Here is a 20,536-nt window from a genome sequence, read left to right as displayed (position 1 = left end):
TGCTGCACATGTGTTGCGGTGCCACGTAGTCCGCCAGCGTTTGACGGTGCTTTCGGTTGCTCGGAACAGACGCTGAATCGACGCAGCTTCACGTGCGACGGTTTCGCATTTGCCCAGACGCAGAAGGGAAAAGATGCAAATTAACTAAACTTTGGCGGGAAGTGGTGCGTTCTATTTAACTGTTGCTGATAAGGTGTTTATGTTTTCTCTTCCCCCGCTTAAACTAATGTGGATGAAAACACGACTCTTTTCAGAAGCGCTCTCACTTGTGCGCGCTTTGCCTCCATAGCTTTCCCTTCACTGCCAGAGAAAGCTGTCCGCAAGTATAGTGTGTCTACCTCTTGGAGCGCGTCGTGTGTTGCGCTGCGATAGCATGCCTGAACTAGGCTTAAGCTTGACTTGGTGCTCTGCAACTACTACTTGCTAAATGGTCTATGAACCTGCAGCACGAGTGTAAATTATTTTCCGGCCTCAAAACATAGCTCATGCCCAGGAGGGGGACTGGCCACATGGAATTCGGCCATATAATTCAGCTTCTTTCTCATCGGCTCATGGTTTCTGGATATAGTCAAACCTCGACTTACAAAATTCGCAATGCAACTATTTTCTCGAACTTTGCTGTATTTTTTTAAGAACCGTGTATTTTTGCGATTTAACGAAATAACTTTGTGACACAGTTTCGATTTAACGAAGTTTTCGGCCATTTCAATCATGTAATTGGAAACTATATGGCTAGTAAATCTAGCAAAAAACTATGCCGGCAGTGGCAAAAGTTATTTCAAGAGCCTTCCTGCATGAACAGCTTGCGCGGCAATACCGCTGTCAAGGCGTGCATGCCGAGACGCGGTGGGCAAGAAACACCACTGTGGCATTTGTCGTGTTCATAAACAACTCGGAGAAACACAGAGAGCTGACCTTCTACACAAGAGGGATAGGGAGGGAGTGAACGCGCGCCTATCTGCCTTCACGCGCGTGTCGGTGCGCGGGCCACCTGCCGTATTGATCTTGGGTGGTGCCATCACGCACATTTTGTTGTCCCTGTGCGTCTAGTGTTGGCGGGCACATAATCCCAAGTTTCCGAAACACAGTACAGAGCGCTCGCTGGCGTTGTGACTGTCAGTTTGTGGTCATCAAGTGAGATCTGTTAATGTTTGCCTGAGTGTGCGTGATACCGATAAAACTACGAACCTTACTTCATGTAGTCTTTGCTATTGTCATCAATGCTCCACCTTTCCGACGAAACTGACTTTCTTTTTTTAAGCGATAGCGTTAAGGAGCCCGTGTAGCAGAAAATTCGGCGCCTCGCGTCCGGTGTCAGACGTCGTTGCGGTAAACAACATTTCAAACCATCCATACCCAGGTCCTCCATGTGAACTAATTCAATTTCTCAAGCTAAAATACGCAAAAAAAACGTAAACTACGACTTACACACTATTTACAGACACTATAGCTCTTGGATTGTAATTTGACTATACGAGAAAACATAATTCTGTTACGCGAAAACTCAAAGGAACCTCTTTCCCAGCGTTTGTACCATTCACAGACCGGCCGCTGCGTCCGCCATTCAAGGCGCGCCGGCGCACGGGTGTCTGGGAGGCCACGGAGCAGCGCGCCCGGTTCCTTGCAACACCTCCAGCTGGCGCTAGCCTCCGCTGCATCTCGGCCCACGCAAGAGGCTGCGTTCCTAGCACAAAGCCTGCCTTCAAACATAGCATTAGCGGCCAGCGTTTCGCAGTAAACATTACGGTTACATACGCTCCAGTTGCCGGGAAGCGTGCGAAGCAGTCGGAGATCTTTGAATGCTATCGCGTTCCACTCTTAAAGGCGAAGCTTAAGCGTCCTCCAATTTTTTTTTTTGCTCAGGACCAATATAATTTATTTTGCACATTTATTTTTAATTTGTGGTTGCCGGCTGGGGGCGCTAAACGCATGCAAATCTCGGACGCCGTGAGCCACGTGGATGCATTGCTCTCGGTGCGATCTGCACCGCACGCGTTGGTGCTCATAAGCGCGCTATTATGACCCGACCTCCTTGCGACTTGTTCATAAATGGTCACTAGAAGATATCCATCCGGAATGCGCTGGGAATTTGTGAAGTTGTTTTTAATGCTGAAACTTTAAAACCTCGGGTTAACCAAATTCGCGATTTAACGAAGTTTTCCGCTGCAAATATAACGTCGTTATCGAGGTTCGACTTGCTGCACACACGAGAGGAAAACGGCGCGCAGCAGTGGGTTGCAACCAACCAATTGCTGCACGTTATGGCACGAACCCGTACGTGCGCATTTCCGCGCGCCGCGTTCGATCCTTCCTGCAAATGAAAGACTGTCACCGTGCGCAAGCCGACTATGTCGGACCAGCCGCCGACCAAATACGCCAGTGAACCGTCAGTACCAACCCAATCCGAAGGCGGAGAGCAGGAGGAGCAGCAGGAGAGTCCGTGGCAGACGGCACTCAAGTACTTCAACGAGATCTACGTGAACGGATCCCAGCAGCCGCCTCAAGGCGGGCCATCAACCGTCGACGGTCCACTTTCAGGCCTGCAGAAGGCCCTCGACTGGATGGCCGACCGCACGTTGGTCCGGACGTCGGTGACCCTCGAATCGGGCAGCGCTTCCAATTCCACAGCGGCGCGCGACGAACAGTCTCCGCTCTCCAAGGCCCTGGACTACGTGTCCCTCACGGTCTTCGCTCCCGAAATGCTTCCGTCTAGCGACGGCCGCTCTTCCATAGGCGTAACCGTCGTGCGACCGCCGTCCCGCTCCTGCCTTCGTGACGTTCGCTCGGCGCCTAGCATCAAATCCGCCGACAGCGCGCCCGCCCGTTCTCGCAGCGAGCGGTACCGGCCTCGGCCGTCTGCCCCGCAACTCCCTGCGCCCGCCATTCGCAACCGGTACCGGCTCAAGCTGGTGCCCTCCGCGGTGCAGCGCAGACGGCCGCCGCAACGCGCCACGGCCACCGCCAGCAGGGCCACGCAAAGCGAGGTTTCGCTGCCGTCATCCCAAAGCGGTCCCCAGTACCAGTACCTGAGCTTTGCGGACGGGCAGCCGTCTTGCTGCGTGGTGCTCCCGTCGTCGACGCCGCTTCCGTACAACGAGCGTTCGTGCTGCTCGGAGTGCCGCTGCGGTAATCGCTTCCCAGACCCGCTGGAGATATTCCGAACCTTTTCACAGGCTTACCGGGCCTTCGGACTGCAGCAGAACCCCTTCGGAATGACCTGCCTGTTGCCCTACTGGCCGATGCCGCAGCACCCGTACTACTTCTACCCGCCAGGCCCCATAGTGCCGCCGCTCGAGACGTGGACGAGCTCCCGCAGCTCTGATTCCAGTTGCGTGTGCGAACAGTGCGAGCAAGAGGCGAAGCAGCGCCGACTGGCGCCTGCCAAGGCCGTACACGACTTCTCGACACTGGTCCAAGCCGCACCCAAGGGGAAACAGATACCACAGAGGCCCAGCAAGAAAAGCCTCTCGAAACGGAAAGTGGCAGCAGTGACTGACGCCACATCGAGCAAGCCGGCTGATGGCACTGAAAAAAGTCCGGTCAATGTCCCTGAAGGCCCGGAAGTCACCAGAAAAGAGTCGCAGCCATCAGACTCAATCGGAAGTGATGCTGACCAGACTGCAGCTCCTAAAGGTTCTCGGACAATTCAACAGCCAGCTAACAACCAGCCAGGCCATTCAACAGCCAGGAGTGGAGAAGCACCCAAAGTGATGCAAAGTGCAAGAACTGCCGAACACACCACTTCTCCTGAGGAACCTAAAGCTACGTCTGCATCTGTTGCCCCGCCATTACAGCCAGCTGAAGCCTTGGCACAAGTGCAACCTCTCGTGGATGGAGTTCTGCCTGTAGCACAGTCCCATGTACATGATGGCTCGCTTGAACCACAAGTGCAACCGCCGCTAGCCTCTGTTCAACATAGTCTGCCATCCACTGAGCAATCAGCAGCAGTTGAGGGCATGCAAACAGGAGTGCATGAGGAAAAGCAGCCATCAATGCAAGAAAAGCAAGAAAAGAAAAAGCAACCAGCAGCGCAAGGAAATCAACCAGATAGGCATAAGAAAAAGCAAGCTGGGGCTGAAGTGGCCCCTCTTGATCCTAACGTTTTCCCAAGGCAGCAGTCTGACACCAGCAAAGACCCTGCGACAGCAAGTGTGGCTGCACCACCCAAGCAAGGGCTCCCTGCAGCACAGTTGCCCGAGACTCGTTTGTCTGTGCCGCAGCCTCCCAACTTACAGGCAACTATGCCAGAAAATTCCACGGCCGAATTTTCACTGGGCGAATTTTCACTGTCACCAGAAACCATGAAGTCTATGCCAGAAATGGACATGTTACAACCACCCAACGTGCCACGGTCCGACTCTCTCTTACCCGACGGCATTCCAGACGCCAATGCAGAGCCTCAACCACCCAAGGGTGGTATGCAGAATGCTCCAGCAGATAATCAAGGCATAGTGGAAGGTCCCACTGCCACCGGTACTACTGCGGCTGCAGTTGCACAAGACAGTGATGACTATAGCGATGATCCGTCCGAAAAGGTGAGACATGCAGAATGTTGCCTAAATAAAAGTGCAAGGTACAGTAAAAGCACCTCTACAATGAATGTCTCCACAACCAAGTGATAATTCTGTCCCAGTTCTATTGCGAGCTGTGTAGTGTGCAACCTCTACAATGAAGTGACCTGTATAACGAATGATTTCAACGTCGATGAGGATAGCTACAGGGGCTTGTTGGTACGGCATCTAATTTGTTATAGTGCAAGCTTGACAAGGACAACAGTAAGGCACATCTGAAGTTAGCGCTGTGTGTGTCAGATGTGCCTTTCTGTTGTCCTTGTCAAGCTTGCGCTATAACAAAATATAATTTCAGAGGCCGAAAGCATTTTGTTATAATGGCGTTCGACTGGGTGTGTATGTGTATATATATATATATATATATATATATATATATATATATATGTGTGTGTGTAGTGGGTGTGTGACTCTACCTTCTAGCTAAACTGCTGGCTTGGTCAAGTTCAAATTTATCATAGAGGTTGCATTTTGACGGTGCATACAGATTGAGAGACACTAAATGATTTCAGAAGCCTTGCAGCACTTGTTTCGGGCCAAGTACTCAATACAAAATTTAGAGAAAATTGTGACTAGAGGGGCTGCATTTCTCTCGCGCAATACAAATCACCCGCCAGCTTTAACCTGATGTTATGCAGGGCAATGCTACCGGCAATGAAGAACCGGGTGCGTCCGATACCATCTCGAAGCGGTCGAGCCAGAGTGACGAAGCTGGGGAACCCCCTGAACACCACAACGACTCGAGCAATGTAGAACACATTATGGACTTGTTGCAACCGGATTTTCCCATGTCGGAAGAGCAAGCTATCAATATCGAGCCAGCCGCTGGCGTTCAACCGGCTCAAGGCGACGGTGCAAAGCCAGATAAAGACGCAGCCCTTGCTGAGGTTATTTCTTGTTTCTCTTCCCGCAGAACTTCTCAGAGTTGCGTATAGAGGTGTATTAAAAGTAATTCTTCGAACCGAATACGAATCAAGTAGTCACAATACCAATTTGAATACGAATCTGATACTTTTCGAATAGAGAGACTTCTTTCAACGCAATGCGTGAGTTCCACAAGATATTGCTTGAAGCATTCATAAATTTCGACCAACAACAAAAATATACCCCAACATTATGCATTGAAACAAGCTTCAATACAGCAGTGACTATGAGCTTTATGAGCAAAGCGGGAGTACCAGAGTGCCAGTGAGAGGCATGATCAACAGAAAGTGTTGTGATAAAATGCAATAGGCAAGCCTAGCTCCTACCCATATCCCCTTCAGTCACGGCGTACACATTTGTGGACGCGACTTATTTTCGCCATTACTGTGCAGTGGTTTCAAGGAATAGACAACAGACATTAAACTTTCTGCAAATTGAACATTCTGCTTTCCTAAAGTGCCCCCATTTCACTTCTGAGTGAAATGTACCGCTTCAGATGACCGCTTTAGTGAAGGCAACACCGTCTTTGATGGGACGTTTGGAGTGGGACGTTTCGATAGTTATTGCAAAATATTTTTTCCCCTTTTTGTAATGCTGGCACCCAATAATTAACCTGCGCATGCAATTCGAGTGAGTGATTCAATATTCTTAATGAAGAAATGTAGCATGACTGAGTGTACAATATATCAATATTTAATTACTATGTAATTATGATGGGTCTATATAAAATGCACAGTCTCATTCTCATCCCACCTTGACTTGGTTTTTTTGGAGTTTCCAGCATCTTGGCATAAAAGTATGTAAATTTCACGCATTTATCGACAGTTGATCGTAATTCGTGACTGAAGAGGATATAATTCCAGACTGGTGGTGCACGACCGTTGGTGTCACAAAAGCATTAAGCTTGAGCATCACCCCGAGATCAGTACTGTGCCTGCAGTAGTATTGAAGCTTGGGCTATGCTTAAGATTCGGGTATACCAAGGATGGAAACAAGAAAAGAATGAACCCTTTGCAGTCTTAGTTTTACCTCTTTAGGGTGCTTGCGCATCATTGCTGATTATTTGAAAACAATTCAATATGTATTTGGTGCCTCAAATATTAGCTATTCAATTCGAGCACTGAATTTATTAAAAATATATTCGATTAATTATTCAAAATTTTCTAATATGTGCCTACCGCCTCATTGTGTAGATGTCGTGCCCGAGTAGTCAAATAACTGAGTAGTCATACTGTCATACGAGTAGTCATATGACTGCAGAATATAACTGAGTAGTCGTACTGCACTTGGCGTTCACTTTCTGCGACTCCCTTCATCTCTCAAGTTAAGAGGAACCTTGGAACTTTCATAGTTGGAAACTTGGCATTTGTTCATGCCAAGAGCACCTACCAGTGGGCAAGCCGGAACACTTAAAGTGTGCAACTGCCAGGGTTCACGCACATATTGCTGGCATCACCAAAGCCAATGCAAAATATTGTCACAACACAGGAGCAGTTTCAATTGCTTACATTTATCTACTGGAAAGCATGCCTGCATGCATGCACGTACACCTACACATGTATACACTAAGTGAGGATGCCACCTAACCTCTTTAACATTGTAAACCAACAACATAAGAAACAAGCATTCCTTCTTGACTCATGCTGACACTTTTGGTCAATTTTCATTCATATTAAGAACAAGAAGCTCGGGGTGTGTGAATATTAGAAGTTATTAAATAATTTGATATTCAACGTTATTGCATATTGCTACGGAACAGTATTTGCAATGACGAAGAGGTGAGCAGCGAGAAGACGATGACGACGACTGGAGGCTAGCGCGGGCTGTTGCCTCTTGGCCAAGTGCGGCGTATTACCTTGTAAATATACTTGTATATAGCTTTTCCTACGTAACAATATTCTTTTACAATGTAACAAAACTGGCTACAATTGTTATTACATTAGTGTTATTTATGCTTCTGAAAACTAGTGCCACTAAAGCTAGTCATGCTTACGCTTTGAATAAAAAAAATGTGTGTGCCAGGTCACCGGCAGTCGCCATAGTTTCATACAATAATTACTAGAGGGAACTCTGGCGCTGCAGTCGTTGTACCACCATGGGAATGATAGGAAGTACATGGATTTGTCTGATCTTCATGCTTGTGGATTCAGACGTTCTTGTGGCTTTGTACATATTACGTTATATCAATCTTATTGTCATAAATTTCAGAGCAACCTACACGCACAATTGCTATTGAAATGACTGAGCTTGTCCAAGTGGCCAAATCGAAACGTGCCAAGCGTCTCAGGGCACTTGCATGCCCGCGATAAATTTATAAGGGCGTTTCATTCGCTTGTCGATACATGCGTCCATGGCTTAACGGTTTCAATATCAGGCTTTTATTCTAGATTTCCTGTGTTCGAATCCTGCCGTCGGACAATTTTAATTATGGTTATTCAATTATTTATTACGCAGTACATTGTTGAAAATGACGAGTTTACAAAGTCACAAAGCCGTTTGAAGCCAAAAGGACGAAGTTTAGGCAAATACGTGTACTTCCCATAATTCCCATGCTGGTACAACCGCTCTCATTGCAGTTCCCGTAGACACTAGTGCCAGAGTTCTCTCGAGTAAAGTATTGTATGAAACTCTGTGGCAGTCTCAGCATGAGCTTCGAAGAAATACGGTGCATGTCTCTTGTCTTCAGGGACAATCGTAACAATTAGTATCTACAAAAGCTATTTCTACAAAAAAGCTTTTTCTATTTCTACAATCTTGCTTTTCAAGGATAATTTTGCTGAGATGTCCTTTACTAATCCATCTCAACTGAAAAATACGAGGGACTGCTTTAGCATGTAACATGCAATGCAGTCCTTTTTTTTTTTGTGTTCGTGTGTGCAACCACTGCTGTTAAGGGCTTTAGGCTGTTGACATATTAACTGCCTAAAGCACGTGCAACATTGTGTGGTTTCCTTGGCAGACTTCCATGTTTTAACTGATACACTTTTTTCTTTCATTTTTCAAATACGGAATGTTTCCGTATTTGATATCTGATGCTAGCTACCCCCCCCAGTGTTCCTTGTTTGATGCGACAGGAAGATTTCACTATTCAAACACTCGCAGGCAGATGGCAATTTTTCCATTTCGCAAGCGAACCTTGTGATGGTCGACTAATTGGGAGCAAGATAGCTGCAGAGATGCTGAAATGTCACGCATGGTTTATATGTTTTTCACATTGGTCAGTAATGAAACACTAACCTCACATTACATTACGCTCCTAGAAAGTTAGAAACCTCTAACAAAATATCGTTTTGATTGAACTATTTCAACTAATCTTTCATTTAAACCAATCTTTTGGTACATTGGTCAGTTTGGACTGGTCAGTTTCAAGCACTGCAGCAGAGCGCTTTCAATTTGACCAACCAAAATCGAGAGCTCAGAGGCATTAGCCTCTTCGAGCTGGGAGCATGACTGAGGTCTGACAAATTTCATCACCTCGCTCCTACGGCTTCAACTCGAGCAGGCCATCTCTGGCTCCAATCTCGACAGGGCTCCCAACATTGCTGAAAATTGAGTTGGACTGTGGCAGAAACAAGTCAAATGTATCGCTTGATTGGCTGACTGATTGAAATAACTTTTCTCAAGCATATTCCTTACTCCCCCATTTTCCCATGGAGATGAAACAGATTAACTTAATTTAATTTGATTTTGCCTCTCAATTGTGAAGGGACAATTTACTCGGCAAGTAAGGGTTGAAGCTTGGGCGAGTTGATAACGGCACATTTCGATAGTGTTCACAGCGCTCTTTCACTTTGCCTGTCCTTTTTACTTGGTATGTGCATGCTGTGAACACTATCAAAATGAACTTCTACTTCTTGAATTGGCTCCAGCTGACCTTTTAAACACCTCTTCTTTCCAGCAAGGTGACGAAAAGCCTGCCGAGACTGATGCCGTGGGAGCAGCCAACCCAAACAACTTCAACGGTGTCATCATGGGCTGTGCAGCCATCCTTATGGTTTTCATCATTCTAGTTGTGGTCTACAGCATCGTGTCATCTGCTTCTAGACCCCCACCAGAAAATGTAGTCACAGAAACACCGCACGCTACTCTCATGTTTGATATAGAACACTACAACGGCTCGCGCATCATGGCAGACGAAGAAGAGACAACCCATATAAATCCATTGGACTTTTAGTGGAGACGCTGGAAAACGATCAGTCAATAATGCTGCAAGGCAGTGCATCATTTCTTAATAGCACACGGATATTCAATAGCCACTCGACTTCATACAAGCATTTCAAGTACTCAAAATTTTATCTAGACTATACAAAACTTTCTAACCAGTGAACTGTATTCCGTCTTAACATAGCGAAAGAACGGAACTGCACTTATGAAGCAATATATATGTACGATTTTAATGTTTTCATTTTTACATAAGAACATTGCGTGTGTTGAATTCGTCATACTGGCGCTGCTATGTGTGCAACATATGTGTATAAGAAATGTTCCAAAGCACAAACTTGGCTTGTGCTTTACAGGAATAAAAATATGTGTATGAACATCACGGTCAATATGTTTCTTGGAAATGTTGCCCGTCCAGGCATATCTTTTTTTCTTTAATATCTGCACTTGACTTGAGTATATCACCGGGTTCGTGACAACTTTTGAATAAAGGCACTCCTGGCCGCAGTAGGAAGGCACCCTTCGTCTTCAAAGGAAGCACTGCTCAGCTTACTGCATCAGACTTCATGCCTAGGGAAAAAGAAAAGCAAAAACGTCTGTTGCACATCACATGAAGAGAAAGGGCTGCCCACCCTTTCTGGTACGAACTTTATCACAAATGACAAATCTACATTTTATGCATCTGAATCTTAAAATGAGACTGGCTAAAGTAATGAAAGAACTGGCCAAGAACCATTGGTGGATTGTAATATTCAAGCGACAACTTACCGGTAGACCTGCTGAGATGGGCAGCTGGAGAGACACTTATTGATTAAAAGGCTTGTATTGGCACTAGCTTAAATATCATTATTGGGATACAGCGCAGCAGAGGCATAACAGACTCACGTGAACATTTCTTGTTCATGTTCGTGGCCTAGTTGAGTCTATTATATTGCTGTATCCCAATAAGAGAAAAGACGGCGAATGCGGGAGATGGTAATTCAAGGCGATGAGCAAAACGTGAACAAGGTGAATGCAGGAGCCAACGTTTGGACTTGTCTTCTTCAAGGCGACGTATGCTTTCTCTTTCCCCCCCTTTCTTTTTTTTTTCCTTTCCTTTCCTTTACTTTTTATTTTTTGTCAGCTGGCGTGTCAGACGCCCTTGACACGCCGGCTAACGTGTGTGCGTTGACAGACCGGGGTGGGGGAGGGGGGGGGGGGCGGTTGTGCCCTGGCTTTGACCTTGTACACAGCATTCCTTTACTCTCAATTCGACACGCTAACACATTTTCCCTCGTTTCCGCATCCTCCAGCCTCACTCCCTCTCCCCTTTAGAAGAGCCTCACCTATATATACTGTGGCGAGGAAAGCATACGTCACCTTGAAGAAGACAAGTCCACTTGTCGAAACGTTGGCTCCTGCATTCACCTTGTTCACGTTTTGCTCATCGTATCCCAATAAGGACACTTACTAGGGCAACCATGTTGGTCACTGCTATGAGGCCTGTGTGTGCTGCAGTGTTGCACTACCTCCACGATCAGCCCACACTGCAAACTACATTAAAACTTTTGCAAGAACACACGCATTCGTGTCAGGTGATCAGTCCACCAAGTCATCACCTTTAACTATAAACCGCCTTTAGTATAGACCCATCTTATGTTTTTTTTTAAATGCGAGGGTAAATGCCTCAGGGCAGACCCAGTTTTGATTACACTGTCTCCGACATCTGCCACAGTTAAAAACCACATTAGAGCACATGCGAGGATACATGTTGCGCACTGTATGGCTGTACACACTACGTGATACTGTATGCTCGAAAATGCAAATGAAGTGTTCTGACAAACATGGGCACAGATCCCTCTCGCCACATGCATAGTGTGCACAATGCCGCACAAGCTCACTCACCCCGCTCGAGCTGCTGAGGGTCCATGCGCAAGATGAAAGGCAGGATGCTCCCGATACGCACGCTGCCAATGAGGCCCGCAAAGAAGAGGTCCTCGGTCAGCGAGGGCTGCAAGGCACGTAGGGGTGCCAGCTGCAACAAAAGCCGGTGCGCACGGCTCCCACTCCAGGTCCCACTGGTGGCACCTGAGTGCAACTCGAGCTCCCGGCAGGTGCGCTCCTGGAGACGCTCCAGGCGTGCGCACCACTCCGGCCCCAGGCCGGGTCGGTCTGCGCATTGCCACGGGGCACTCAGTCATTCAAGTCCTCAGACATTCTGAACTGATGACAGTGTGTCTAAGCAGATGACTGGGCCTGTATTCTAAAGGGAGGTACAGTCAAACCCGAATAAAGTGGAACCCCATTGGTACATTCCTTGTTTTGTGTTTTCCTGGCTGCTACGTCACGCTTTTGCGGGCCCAACCTGAATCCGATTGACTCCCACATAGTATTACGTTCCCTTTTGATAAGTCGCCATTCTCCAGTGTTCCCGCATCTTACGTTGCATTTGAACGTGGCAGTCACGTAAATGTGGTGGTGCAGAGGGAAACTTACACTCGCATGTTGCTATGAAGACTAAATGTATACGTTGCTATTACCATTATGTTGCAACAAGCAATCGGTACATTGCAACAAGGGACCAAAGTAAGTAATAAGTGACTGAGGTAGCACAGGCATATCCAGAGAAAACATGCACAGAGCAGTTAGAAAATACTTTGTGAAGCACCCAAAGAAGTGTGAACCAGTTAAACCTTTCCCTACAAAGGACGTAAATATAATGTAAATATGTACAAAGGACGAAAGCAAGGCTAGTTGTCCATATGTGTACCGCTCCTACCAACTACAAGCTGGGCTCGTCCATAAGAAAACCTGCAAGCACAGGTCCAGTTTCGCCACACAAGTCAGTTGGGGCATAAGTCATATGAGCCTTCGTCAAAATGATAGTACCAATCTTGTTCAGTACAAAGAATACACCTTTCTCAGCTAACTTTAGAGTTTTGAAGCTCTGCAATGAAGCTTTTATTGTTACTGGGGTTAAAGAGTTCATTGTTTTTTTAAGCTATATTTTTTAAAGCCCTGTTGTGAAACAAAGATATCCAATCGTATTTCTGGCTGTTTCTTTACGTATATGTTTGTTTGAACAAATTAAAACAATTGGTATATTTGGGTCATTCTTGCAGAGAATACTCGGTAGTGAGAGGGTTAAAGCTTAGCGGGAACCGAGCAAAGGGCTCGGTAATGGGGTCGGTTTTGGGGCCGACGAGTGCATAATTGCCGGTTCTTTTTAGTCAGCTTCACTGCAATAGCGCTGTGTCATGCGGTGAAGCATATGCAAAATCTTGTAAGAAAATTGAAGAGTGGAAAGGGGCCACTGTCATGGAACACCGTACGTGTTTAATGATACACGCAAGCACATTCAATCTCTGGTACGAGCGCCGATACATCTAATAACTGTACTGACAGCCATACAGAGCTGTTTGCGACATTGCTTTGGCAGTTTGCGGCCTTCCTTACTGTTACATTTTCCCAGCTTTTACGGGTCTTTTTTTCGCAGTTCCTTGAAAAACATAACAACAGGGTTCTACTGTATAATGAAGTCAGATAAAGCAAAGTATTCTGCATATCCAATATGCGAAATTTACTAGCCCATACTTATGTAGAATGACTCCCTCGTAAAGAGCGAGACATCTGATATATGAATAACTCGGGTTGTCCGCTCGAGGTATCAGGGTGTCACCCAATGCTTAACGTGTCTACGGCGCACGAGGTGCACCAGTACTGAGCCAACATTGAGGGAAGTAGGTTGGAGCAAGTCTACACAATCTCATGCATTGAAAGTGCCATCATCAGTTCTGTTGATGAATGTTGTGATGATGTTGAATGAATTCTCCCCTTACTTCTTTCATTCCATTGCAGATAACACATCTGTATATAACAAATGCATTGCGACAAAAGTTTGTTCATTTTTGATGTAGGCAAATTTGGATATATTGTATTACCTGATATATAAAACTATTTGTAGAGCCTAAGCTTGTACCATATAACTGGGTTTAACTATATTCTAAAGGACACGCTGCAACAAGTTATTTTTGTTCTGTGCGGACTCATTCTGTGCAGACTCACGTAATCATTTTAGGTCAGTGCCATTGCTTTTTGCGTTTTGTCAGTGGTCGGAGTGGCGCTCCGCCAACATAAGCAGGATCTGCCTGCCGTTAGCAATGGATGGAAGAGTGGCACAGAATCGAGCAGAAAGAATTGCAACATTATACCGACCTAGCTCCATCTTAACAAGGCAAAGTTGTAACAGCAAAATGGACACAAATCGAGCAACTGTAGGCAAACAAGGGATATTTAGTATGAAGCTAATGCTTTGACATCTGTCTTCATTCTGCTAAAGATGAGTAAAAGACGAAGTCAAAGATAAGTCTGAGAGAGACAAGTTCCTTAGTCAGAGCATAAGCTCCGAGCTGAGATTCTTCACGTGGGCCGACTACTGATCAATCTAGCTTTTCTTCGCATAACAAATGACCAAAGCGACCAAAAATGTGCTGCAGTCAAACCTCGACATACTGAGCAGCAAAAATAATGAATTATTGCACAGTACATAATCTAAAATTTGCTCTGCCATGCTTTATTTCATTTAGTTTTGAACTGCTATACTGAAACCAAAAAAGCATGCTTCACACCAATACAGGTTACACTGAAGTGAATATTTGTTTGCTTGCAGCTCTAAAAATGCATGTTGGTAGCACAAACATTACAATACTCCCCTCAGAGAAACTTGAAATAGCACATTCTAGGCGTGCGTACACATTCCGGCCAGTTGCTTGGCTTGGCTGGCTGCAGCCAGCAAGCAAATGTGCGAATAATGTTTACTCACACTGATTGCACGGTTGCACATTAACAATGGTGTGAAGCGCATATATAATTTTGCATCATTAGCGTGCCACATATCGGCACAGCAAGCCACTGACAGGCTGTCCAAATTGGCAGGAGACCTGCTGGCCTATCGGAGACATGATGCGGAGACATCATCACAATAGAGAAATAATGTGAAATAATAAAAGAGAAATATGCTTTTTGTAGCCTTTTCTTGTAGACACGAAATAGCATAAAATGGCAGATACTTCCAAATGAGTTCCATTACCGTATTTTTGCATGTGTAACCTGCACCAAGAATTTTAAACATTTACCAGTAAGGTAGGGGTGTGAGTTTCATGTGAATTTCACCTTGATGTGTGGCTTCATGGCAGCGCAGCACGTGCTGTGTGAAGCCACACATCATTTCGTCGTGCATCCACAAATTGGGACTGTTTTTGCAAAGATTCGAGCGTTGTTGTAGCAGTTATTTTCACTAATTATATGCATGGATTATTTCTTTTTTTTCCAGGCTGTTGTAATTGGAGGGTCAGGTAATAACACAGAAAAATATGGTATTTGGGCTCTTATTAGCGCTCAAAGTAAATTGTGTTCAATGATGGCCAAAATTGGACGCACCCCTCACAACAATGTTAAACTGAACCAGAAATGCTTTTGATTGGCACAGAATTTAAATCAAGCCCTTATCTACTCACCAGGGCAAAAAAGCACCAGAGACTTTAGCAAGGCATATTCCTGGTCATCGAGCTGCAACCTTTGCGCTGCCGTGAGGAGGCGCTGCAGAGAAGCCACATGCTCGGACACCTGGGCACGCTGAGAGCTGCCCATGATATCACTGGCAGGGCCACCCTTGGCGTTCAGGTGTGTCACCACCGTTGACAGCAGTGTGGAGAGTTGCATCTGCTCTGCACACTGGAGCAGCCCCAGGGTGAAAATTTCACTCCACGCTGATTGCACCAATGCCAGCTGGAGCGATGCCCTGAAACAAAGGAAAAATCGAAGAAACCACACACTTCAGTGCGCAGTAGCTTGTGCGCTTGTAAAGAGGACAAGGATACAAGACTGAATGCTCAAAAACCATCAATATCAGAACATCTGTCCAAGCCCATCAATCAATCTTCGTCTGAACAGGTTCCATCGGGACGTTGGTCGGACCCCTGTTGTCGACACGATGTTCTAAATACTTTCATCAAATTCTTTCGTGAGAGTCGTCTGGATTTGAGACTTCAACCCCTGTATTCAGAAATGCACCTTAATCTTTTCAGATGGCAGTTAATTCCGTTCACCGGAAATTTAATTTCAGCACATCTCTTGCATCTTCAGAAGCTTAACTCTTTCCCTACCATGGTGAAAATAGGTGTCTTTTGTAGGTTATGCCAGATCTTTTTTTCTGAAGGAACTACTGCACTGAATATTTTATGTAATAGATAAACAAAACGAATGAATGCCCTTTTCTCGTACATTATTAACGAGATATATGTCATAAAGAAAGATATAAATTACCAGAATCAAGATTGTGGGATAACATTGAACAATGTTTGCAACAACATGCTTGCATCTACTAAGGAAAATATGTAACAGAAATGATGAGCTATACAAAATGTATTGCTATCTAGTAGGCACCATCTCCCCCAAAAATGAAACATTTTTATTGAACAGGTATTACACTAAAAAATTTAGCTGCAAGCACTACAGTTGGGCGTGCCAGGCTGCAGCTCCCGATGTTCCAGGCTGGTTTGTGTCATCGTTCTCAGGGTCTAAGTTCGACGAAAAGGCAGCATCCTCAGACCAGCTGCTACTCCACCCATCGATAAAATGAGCTGCGGACGCAGCGGAATCACGACATCTGCCATCTTTCAAAGCGCACGCACCGCTCCCGGAAGCAGCCATTTTTGCTTCCTACTTTGACGATCAAGAAACTTTGCAACGCATTAAACGATTACCGCGTCTCTGGAAAAAATCAAGCTGCTTAGAAAATAAAAATATAGTTCTCCTTTACGTCCGATAGCACAGTGTGTCAGTGAGCGGCGCGGAAGGTCTCGAAAGCGGCGTTTCGAACTATTGTTACCAGGCTAACGATGAACAATGGGCGCGGTACGGGAAGAGTTAAAGAGAGTACAGTTGCAGAATGTTTTGAAAATTTTCAGTCCTTCGGTGAGTTTTTTTAAGGTTACAGAATGTGGGCTCCATGCGAGAACTCTCTACAGGGACATCAGATACGAGAACATCAGCTGTTTTGCGTCTGGCATACTTGGAAAGTACCTATATGGCCACTAGATAAGTATGTCCCATGTAGAGTATTGTGAAAAGCAATCAATGAAGTGAATCTGCCACATGACGATATACTGACACCGAGAGCAAACACCCAGATGTCTACCTTCGAACTCCTTTTATTAAGATACTGTATAAATATTAGTCAAACTTGCAGCACAGGTCTTATCATAAGCGTTTCAGGATGCATGTGACACATTTAAACTTCATCACTGCGTTTGATGAGTTTTATTAACATACACAAGTGTGAACATAGTGCCTTAAAGGGTTCACTTGAAGCCACGACTTGACTTGGTCAAGTACGGCTCAAAATAACGTCCAGGTCGTTCATTGTGTTTCTGTGGGTGCATTCACGACGGGCATTATTTTGAGCCGGACTTGGCCAAGTTAAGTCATGGCTTCAAGTTAAGGTGCATTTCTGAATAGAGAGGTGAGAGTCTTCACTGTTCAAGTTCGTTCACCACCATTATCATTATCATCATGTTTGTCTTTCTCTTTTTACTTCCATCATTCCGCAATGCCGAGTAGCCGGGCAGAATTTTAATTCAGGCCGAGCTCAGCTTTTAAACGTCTCTCCCTCTCTCAAAGCAAATGGAGTACGAGACCTTCATATACAGCAGAGGCCCTGTAATGCTCTTTTCACGGGATTGAAAGAATAACAACATAGTGGGTGAAGTACGGTATTGGATGAGCATGCTGCTAGCATGATGGAGACCTGGCTTAAGCAATGCCATAACATGCTAGTGCGGAGCACACAGTCGAACCTCGCGATAACAGTCGCACCTGGCCTGAAAGTACTCTTTATTATATCCGATATCTCTTACCTGCTTATATTGGAGATACAAGTTGTATATTACTTCGTTATGTCCGATAGATTGTTACATCTGGTAATTCATTATGTCCAATAATTAATTATGCCATTGTTCGTTATATCAAGGTTCGACTGCATCATAAACTGGTGTCAGACTCTGGACTTTAGCTGAATAGACATGATAACCTTTGTTAAAGCTTCAAGTGCTGGCTGCTTCATCTTTTTAGTCCAATACAGAAGACACCTACAAAGCCTAAGCCTGTGTTTTACCACTGGTGTTCCATAGACACTGCCTTGTGTCATTATTCCAGCAAACTGGTGTTCTTTCAGAACACCTTAAAGGTGCACCCGTAACAACACAGCACTCACCTGCACGCTCAACACTGTAGCACTGTTGACAGAGACAACAATAGCAAAACAAACTACGTAACACAGCAACTTGTGCTTAACACTTATATGCCTCTCCAGCTAAAATCTTGCAGAAAGGGTTGTCAGTGTGTACACCCACGGCCAATAGTATGTGGACCAGAGGTTCTGTGAGAAAAAGATAGTTTCCTTGATAACATGGCACATAACCTGAAACATAAGACTGCAGTTCAGACTTGGCATGACAAACATTGCAGTGCATTTGCCAGTTTCAGGTTGTCAGTCTATGTGGCCAGGAAATCCACTTTATTTTTTGCCAATGTTGTGGACCCCCGCATACTTCTGATCGAAGTTATATATATGCAAATAACTTACGGCAGCTCCTCAAATGCCGGCAGGGTACGTGTCCATATGAGCGACCGAAACAAGATGCGGGAGGCACTCTCGCAGACGTAATGCACATTGAGTGCACCACCCAACGGAGTCGTTGGAAGGGTCACACGAAAGAGAGCCTGCTCCTCTGAGATCAGGGGTCCAGACGATGGGCTCAGCCTCGACCCTGCAATGGCCAACAAAAAAATGTTAAGCTTGATGCCTCGCAGGGCAGCTCGTGAGTGCATGTTCAGAAGCTCCAGATCTTCTGAATGGGACCTTTCACACCTCAGCCGTGGCATAAAATCATGCAAATGAAGAGGGGCCTATAAGTGGACAAAACGATGTGCTACTGTTGCACGTCTTTTGTCATCACTGAGCAAAATGTGCCTAAAGAAACACATAATTTCAGAAAGCCTTGTTAGCCTGACCTCAGCATCAACAACGACAATGACAATGGCGAAAGCATGGTGGCCATACGTAACTGACACTTCAAGCATTCAGCCCTGGCATAACAGAAGCCGTATTCTCAACACATCACATGTAGAGGTGCGTTGACCAGCTGAAATGCAGCACAAGGGGGTGCAAAAAAAAAAAGATGACGTGCCTTCCATATGAGTGTTTATTTCACGTCATATATTTTTGCAGTCTGCTGACACTGCACTAATACATTGACAGTATACTTCAAGCTGTCAATTAGTTTGGCCTAGCACTGCGATCTGCTACCCGCCTGGCTTGCTCAGATGATAAAGTGACCGCTCCAGAAAGACCTTGATCACGAGTTCAATCCCTGGACCAGGACAAAACCTTTTCAAATGCAAAGCTTCCATTCCAAGTTTAACATGTATTGGGTTTCCTTTGTAGTTTTGTGCTTATATTGGGTGGACGACAATTCCGTCGTCATGCTATCATAGTCATGTGTGGGATCTGCATGTTGGAGTGCCGTAAGTTTACGTTTGGTGACACATTTCCTGGTCGAAATGCGTCCCGCATGATTATGCCATTTGCACTTGGAAATGGTTGATAAAGAAGAGCACCATCCCTCGTAAACGCCAGTGAAAAGCTTCAGATTCCCAAAGCGTATTGGATCAACATGCTCTTCCCTCTCATAAAGCTCTTGTGGATTTCCCCAGAAGTGATTTGCCATAGCATGCTGGTCAGCGTGGGGAGACACCACATCTGATGCGACGTTATGCAAAGGTAGAAGTACCAGTGAGAGCAGTTGATTGTGGGCACGGCCCTTGTTCGCTTGAATAGTACTCACTACTTACTTGAGTATGACTCTTCGTCAGCAGCCTGGTCTTCGCCATCTTCGTCCCAAGGTGCCCAGCTGGTGCCCACCGGGATAGGGCCATCCTTGTTGCTGCTTGCTTTCGAGTTCTGAAACACGTAGAAAAGCAAAAGGTAAAAAGTTGCCTTGCTTTGCCTTATGTTGTGAAACAGTGAGAAATGAATGTAAAACAAAATAAAAATACAATTAATTATAAGGACGCCAAAGAGAAGCACTAAATCGGTTTAGATCGATGAAGTATCCTATCCAAACACCATTTTTTTTTAAATTTTGCTGTAATAAGTTCGATATTGCAGGAGAACACACAGGCCAAACCTTAATTTCTTTAGTGCCGAAATGATTTTTTAAAAAATATTTGGGCCGTTGTAACTGAGCAGTTCTTGAAACTTGCCAAGTTCAATCTTCAGCTCCTTTAGAATACAGTGTAGTCCATCTTTAGCGATAAAAAGTTAACTAGGCCTGAGCAAATGTCAATATCCACGTCAAGGGAAGTTGACGTGCCAACTTCAAGGTAGCATGGCCACCAGTCTTCCGTTCTTGCGTCTTTTCTGACTCGAGTATTCTCAGTTACAGTGGCTCTTTGCTTAATGTAGGAGGGTAACTTACAAATGCTGTCTGAGATTATTGCTCTCTTTCTTGCCCATTTAAAGTATTATATATTAACTGAACAATTCCTTAGAAGATTTCAGGTAGGTAACTAATGAAATTATCACAAAATCTTTTTTAATTGATAGCCACATAGCCAACCTCCAAGAATTGCAGGAGCCTAGATATGTCTGATGTTGATACCGCTGCTGGTACAAGACTGCTACTAAATTGACATGTCTCAAGGACTGAATGGCGTCAATTTTACAACTGTAGCAAGTGGAGCAAGTATACACATTAGTCAAATGCCTAACTACTGAAACCCGTTTGTGAAATAAGTGCACAATGTCATTTGTCAAGCAGTGTCATTAGCCACCATGGGCATTA

General features: G+C 45.2%; 2 protein-coding genes across 6 annotated transcripts in view; one reads left to right on the top strand and one right to left on the bottom strand.

Annotated features, from left to right (window-relative positions):
• The first annotated feature begins 1,786 nt into the window (after nucleotides 1-1,786).
• Nucleotides 1,787-10,030, top strand: LOC126527233 (uncharacterized). Of its 2 annotated transcripts, XM_050174988.3 has the most exons (3): nucleotides 1,795-4,535; nucleotides 5,207-5,455; nucleotides 9,391-10,030. In XM_050174988.3, exons 1-3 carry the CDS (start codon nucleotides 2,349-2,351, stop codon nucleotides 9,664-9,666), a joined length of 2,712 nt encoding a protein of 903 aa, XP_050030945.2. In that variant the 5' UTR covers nucleotides 1,795-2,348; the 3' UTR covers nucleotides 9,667-10,030. The 2 variants fall into 2 exon arrangements, with proteins under 2 accessions (XP_054924592.1, XP_050030945.2); XM_055068617.2 differs by lacking the exon at nucleotides 5,207-5,455 and having other exon boundaries at nucleotides 1,787-4,535.
• LOC126527232 (orphan steroid hormone receptor 2-like) overlaps nucleotides 9,868-20,536 on the bottom strand; it is a 30,204-nt gene continuing 19,535 nt past the window's right edge. For all 4 annotated transcript variants that reach the window (XM_055068618.2, XM_055068619.2, XM_050174986.3 and 1 more), the window contains 5 exons: nucleotides 19,545-19,653; nucleotides 18,277-18,460; nucleotides 15,149-15,432; nucleotides 11,538-11,804; nucleotides 9,868-10,223 (listed from right to left, as the gene is read on the bottom strand). In XM_055068618.2, coding sequence (XP_054924593.1) covers nucleotides 10,198-10,223; nucleotides 11,538-11,804; nucleotides 15,149-15,432; nucleotides 18,277-18,460; nucleotides 19,545-19,653 — 870 coding nt within the window. In that variant the 3' untranslated portion in view covers nucleotides 9,868-10,197. The remainder of the gene's footprint in view (nucleotides 10,224-11,537; nucleotides 11,805-15,148; nucleotides 15,433-18,276; nucleotides 18,461-19,544; nucleotides 19,654-20,536) is intronic.

This window comes from Dermacentor andersoni, chromosome 9, assembly GCF_023375885.2.
Source record: "Dermacentor andersoni chromosome 9, qqDerAnde1_hic_scaffold, whole genome shotgun sequence".
Classification (NCBI taxonomy): Eukaryota; Metazoa; Arthropoda; class Arachnida; order Ixodida; family Ixodidae; genus Dermacentor; species Dermacentor andersoni.
The sequence above is the reverse complement of the archived record's forward strand: the minus strand, read 5'-3'. Positions and strand labels throughout refer to the sequence as shown.

Coding starts and splice junctions, on each gene's coding strand:
- LOC126527233 (XM_050174988.3), top strand. CDS start 2,349: ATGTCGGACCAGCCGCCGACCAAATACGCCAGTGAACCGTCAGTACCA. Junction 4,536..5,206: donor GCGATGATCCGTCCGAAAAG/GTGAGACATGCA, acceptor GATGTTATGCAG/GGCAATGCTACCGGCAATGA. Junction 5,456..9,390: donor AAGACGCAGCCCTTGCTGAG/GTTATTTCTTGT, acceptor TCTTCTTTCCAG/CAAGGTGACGAAAAGCCTGC.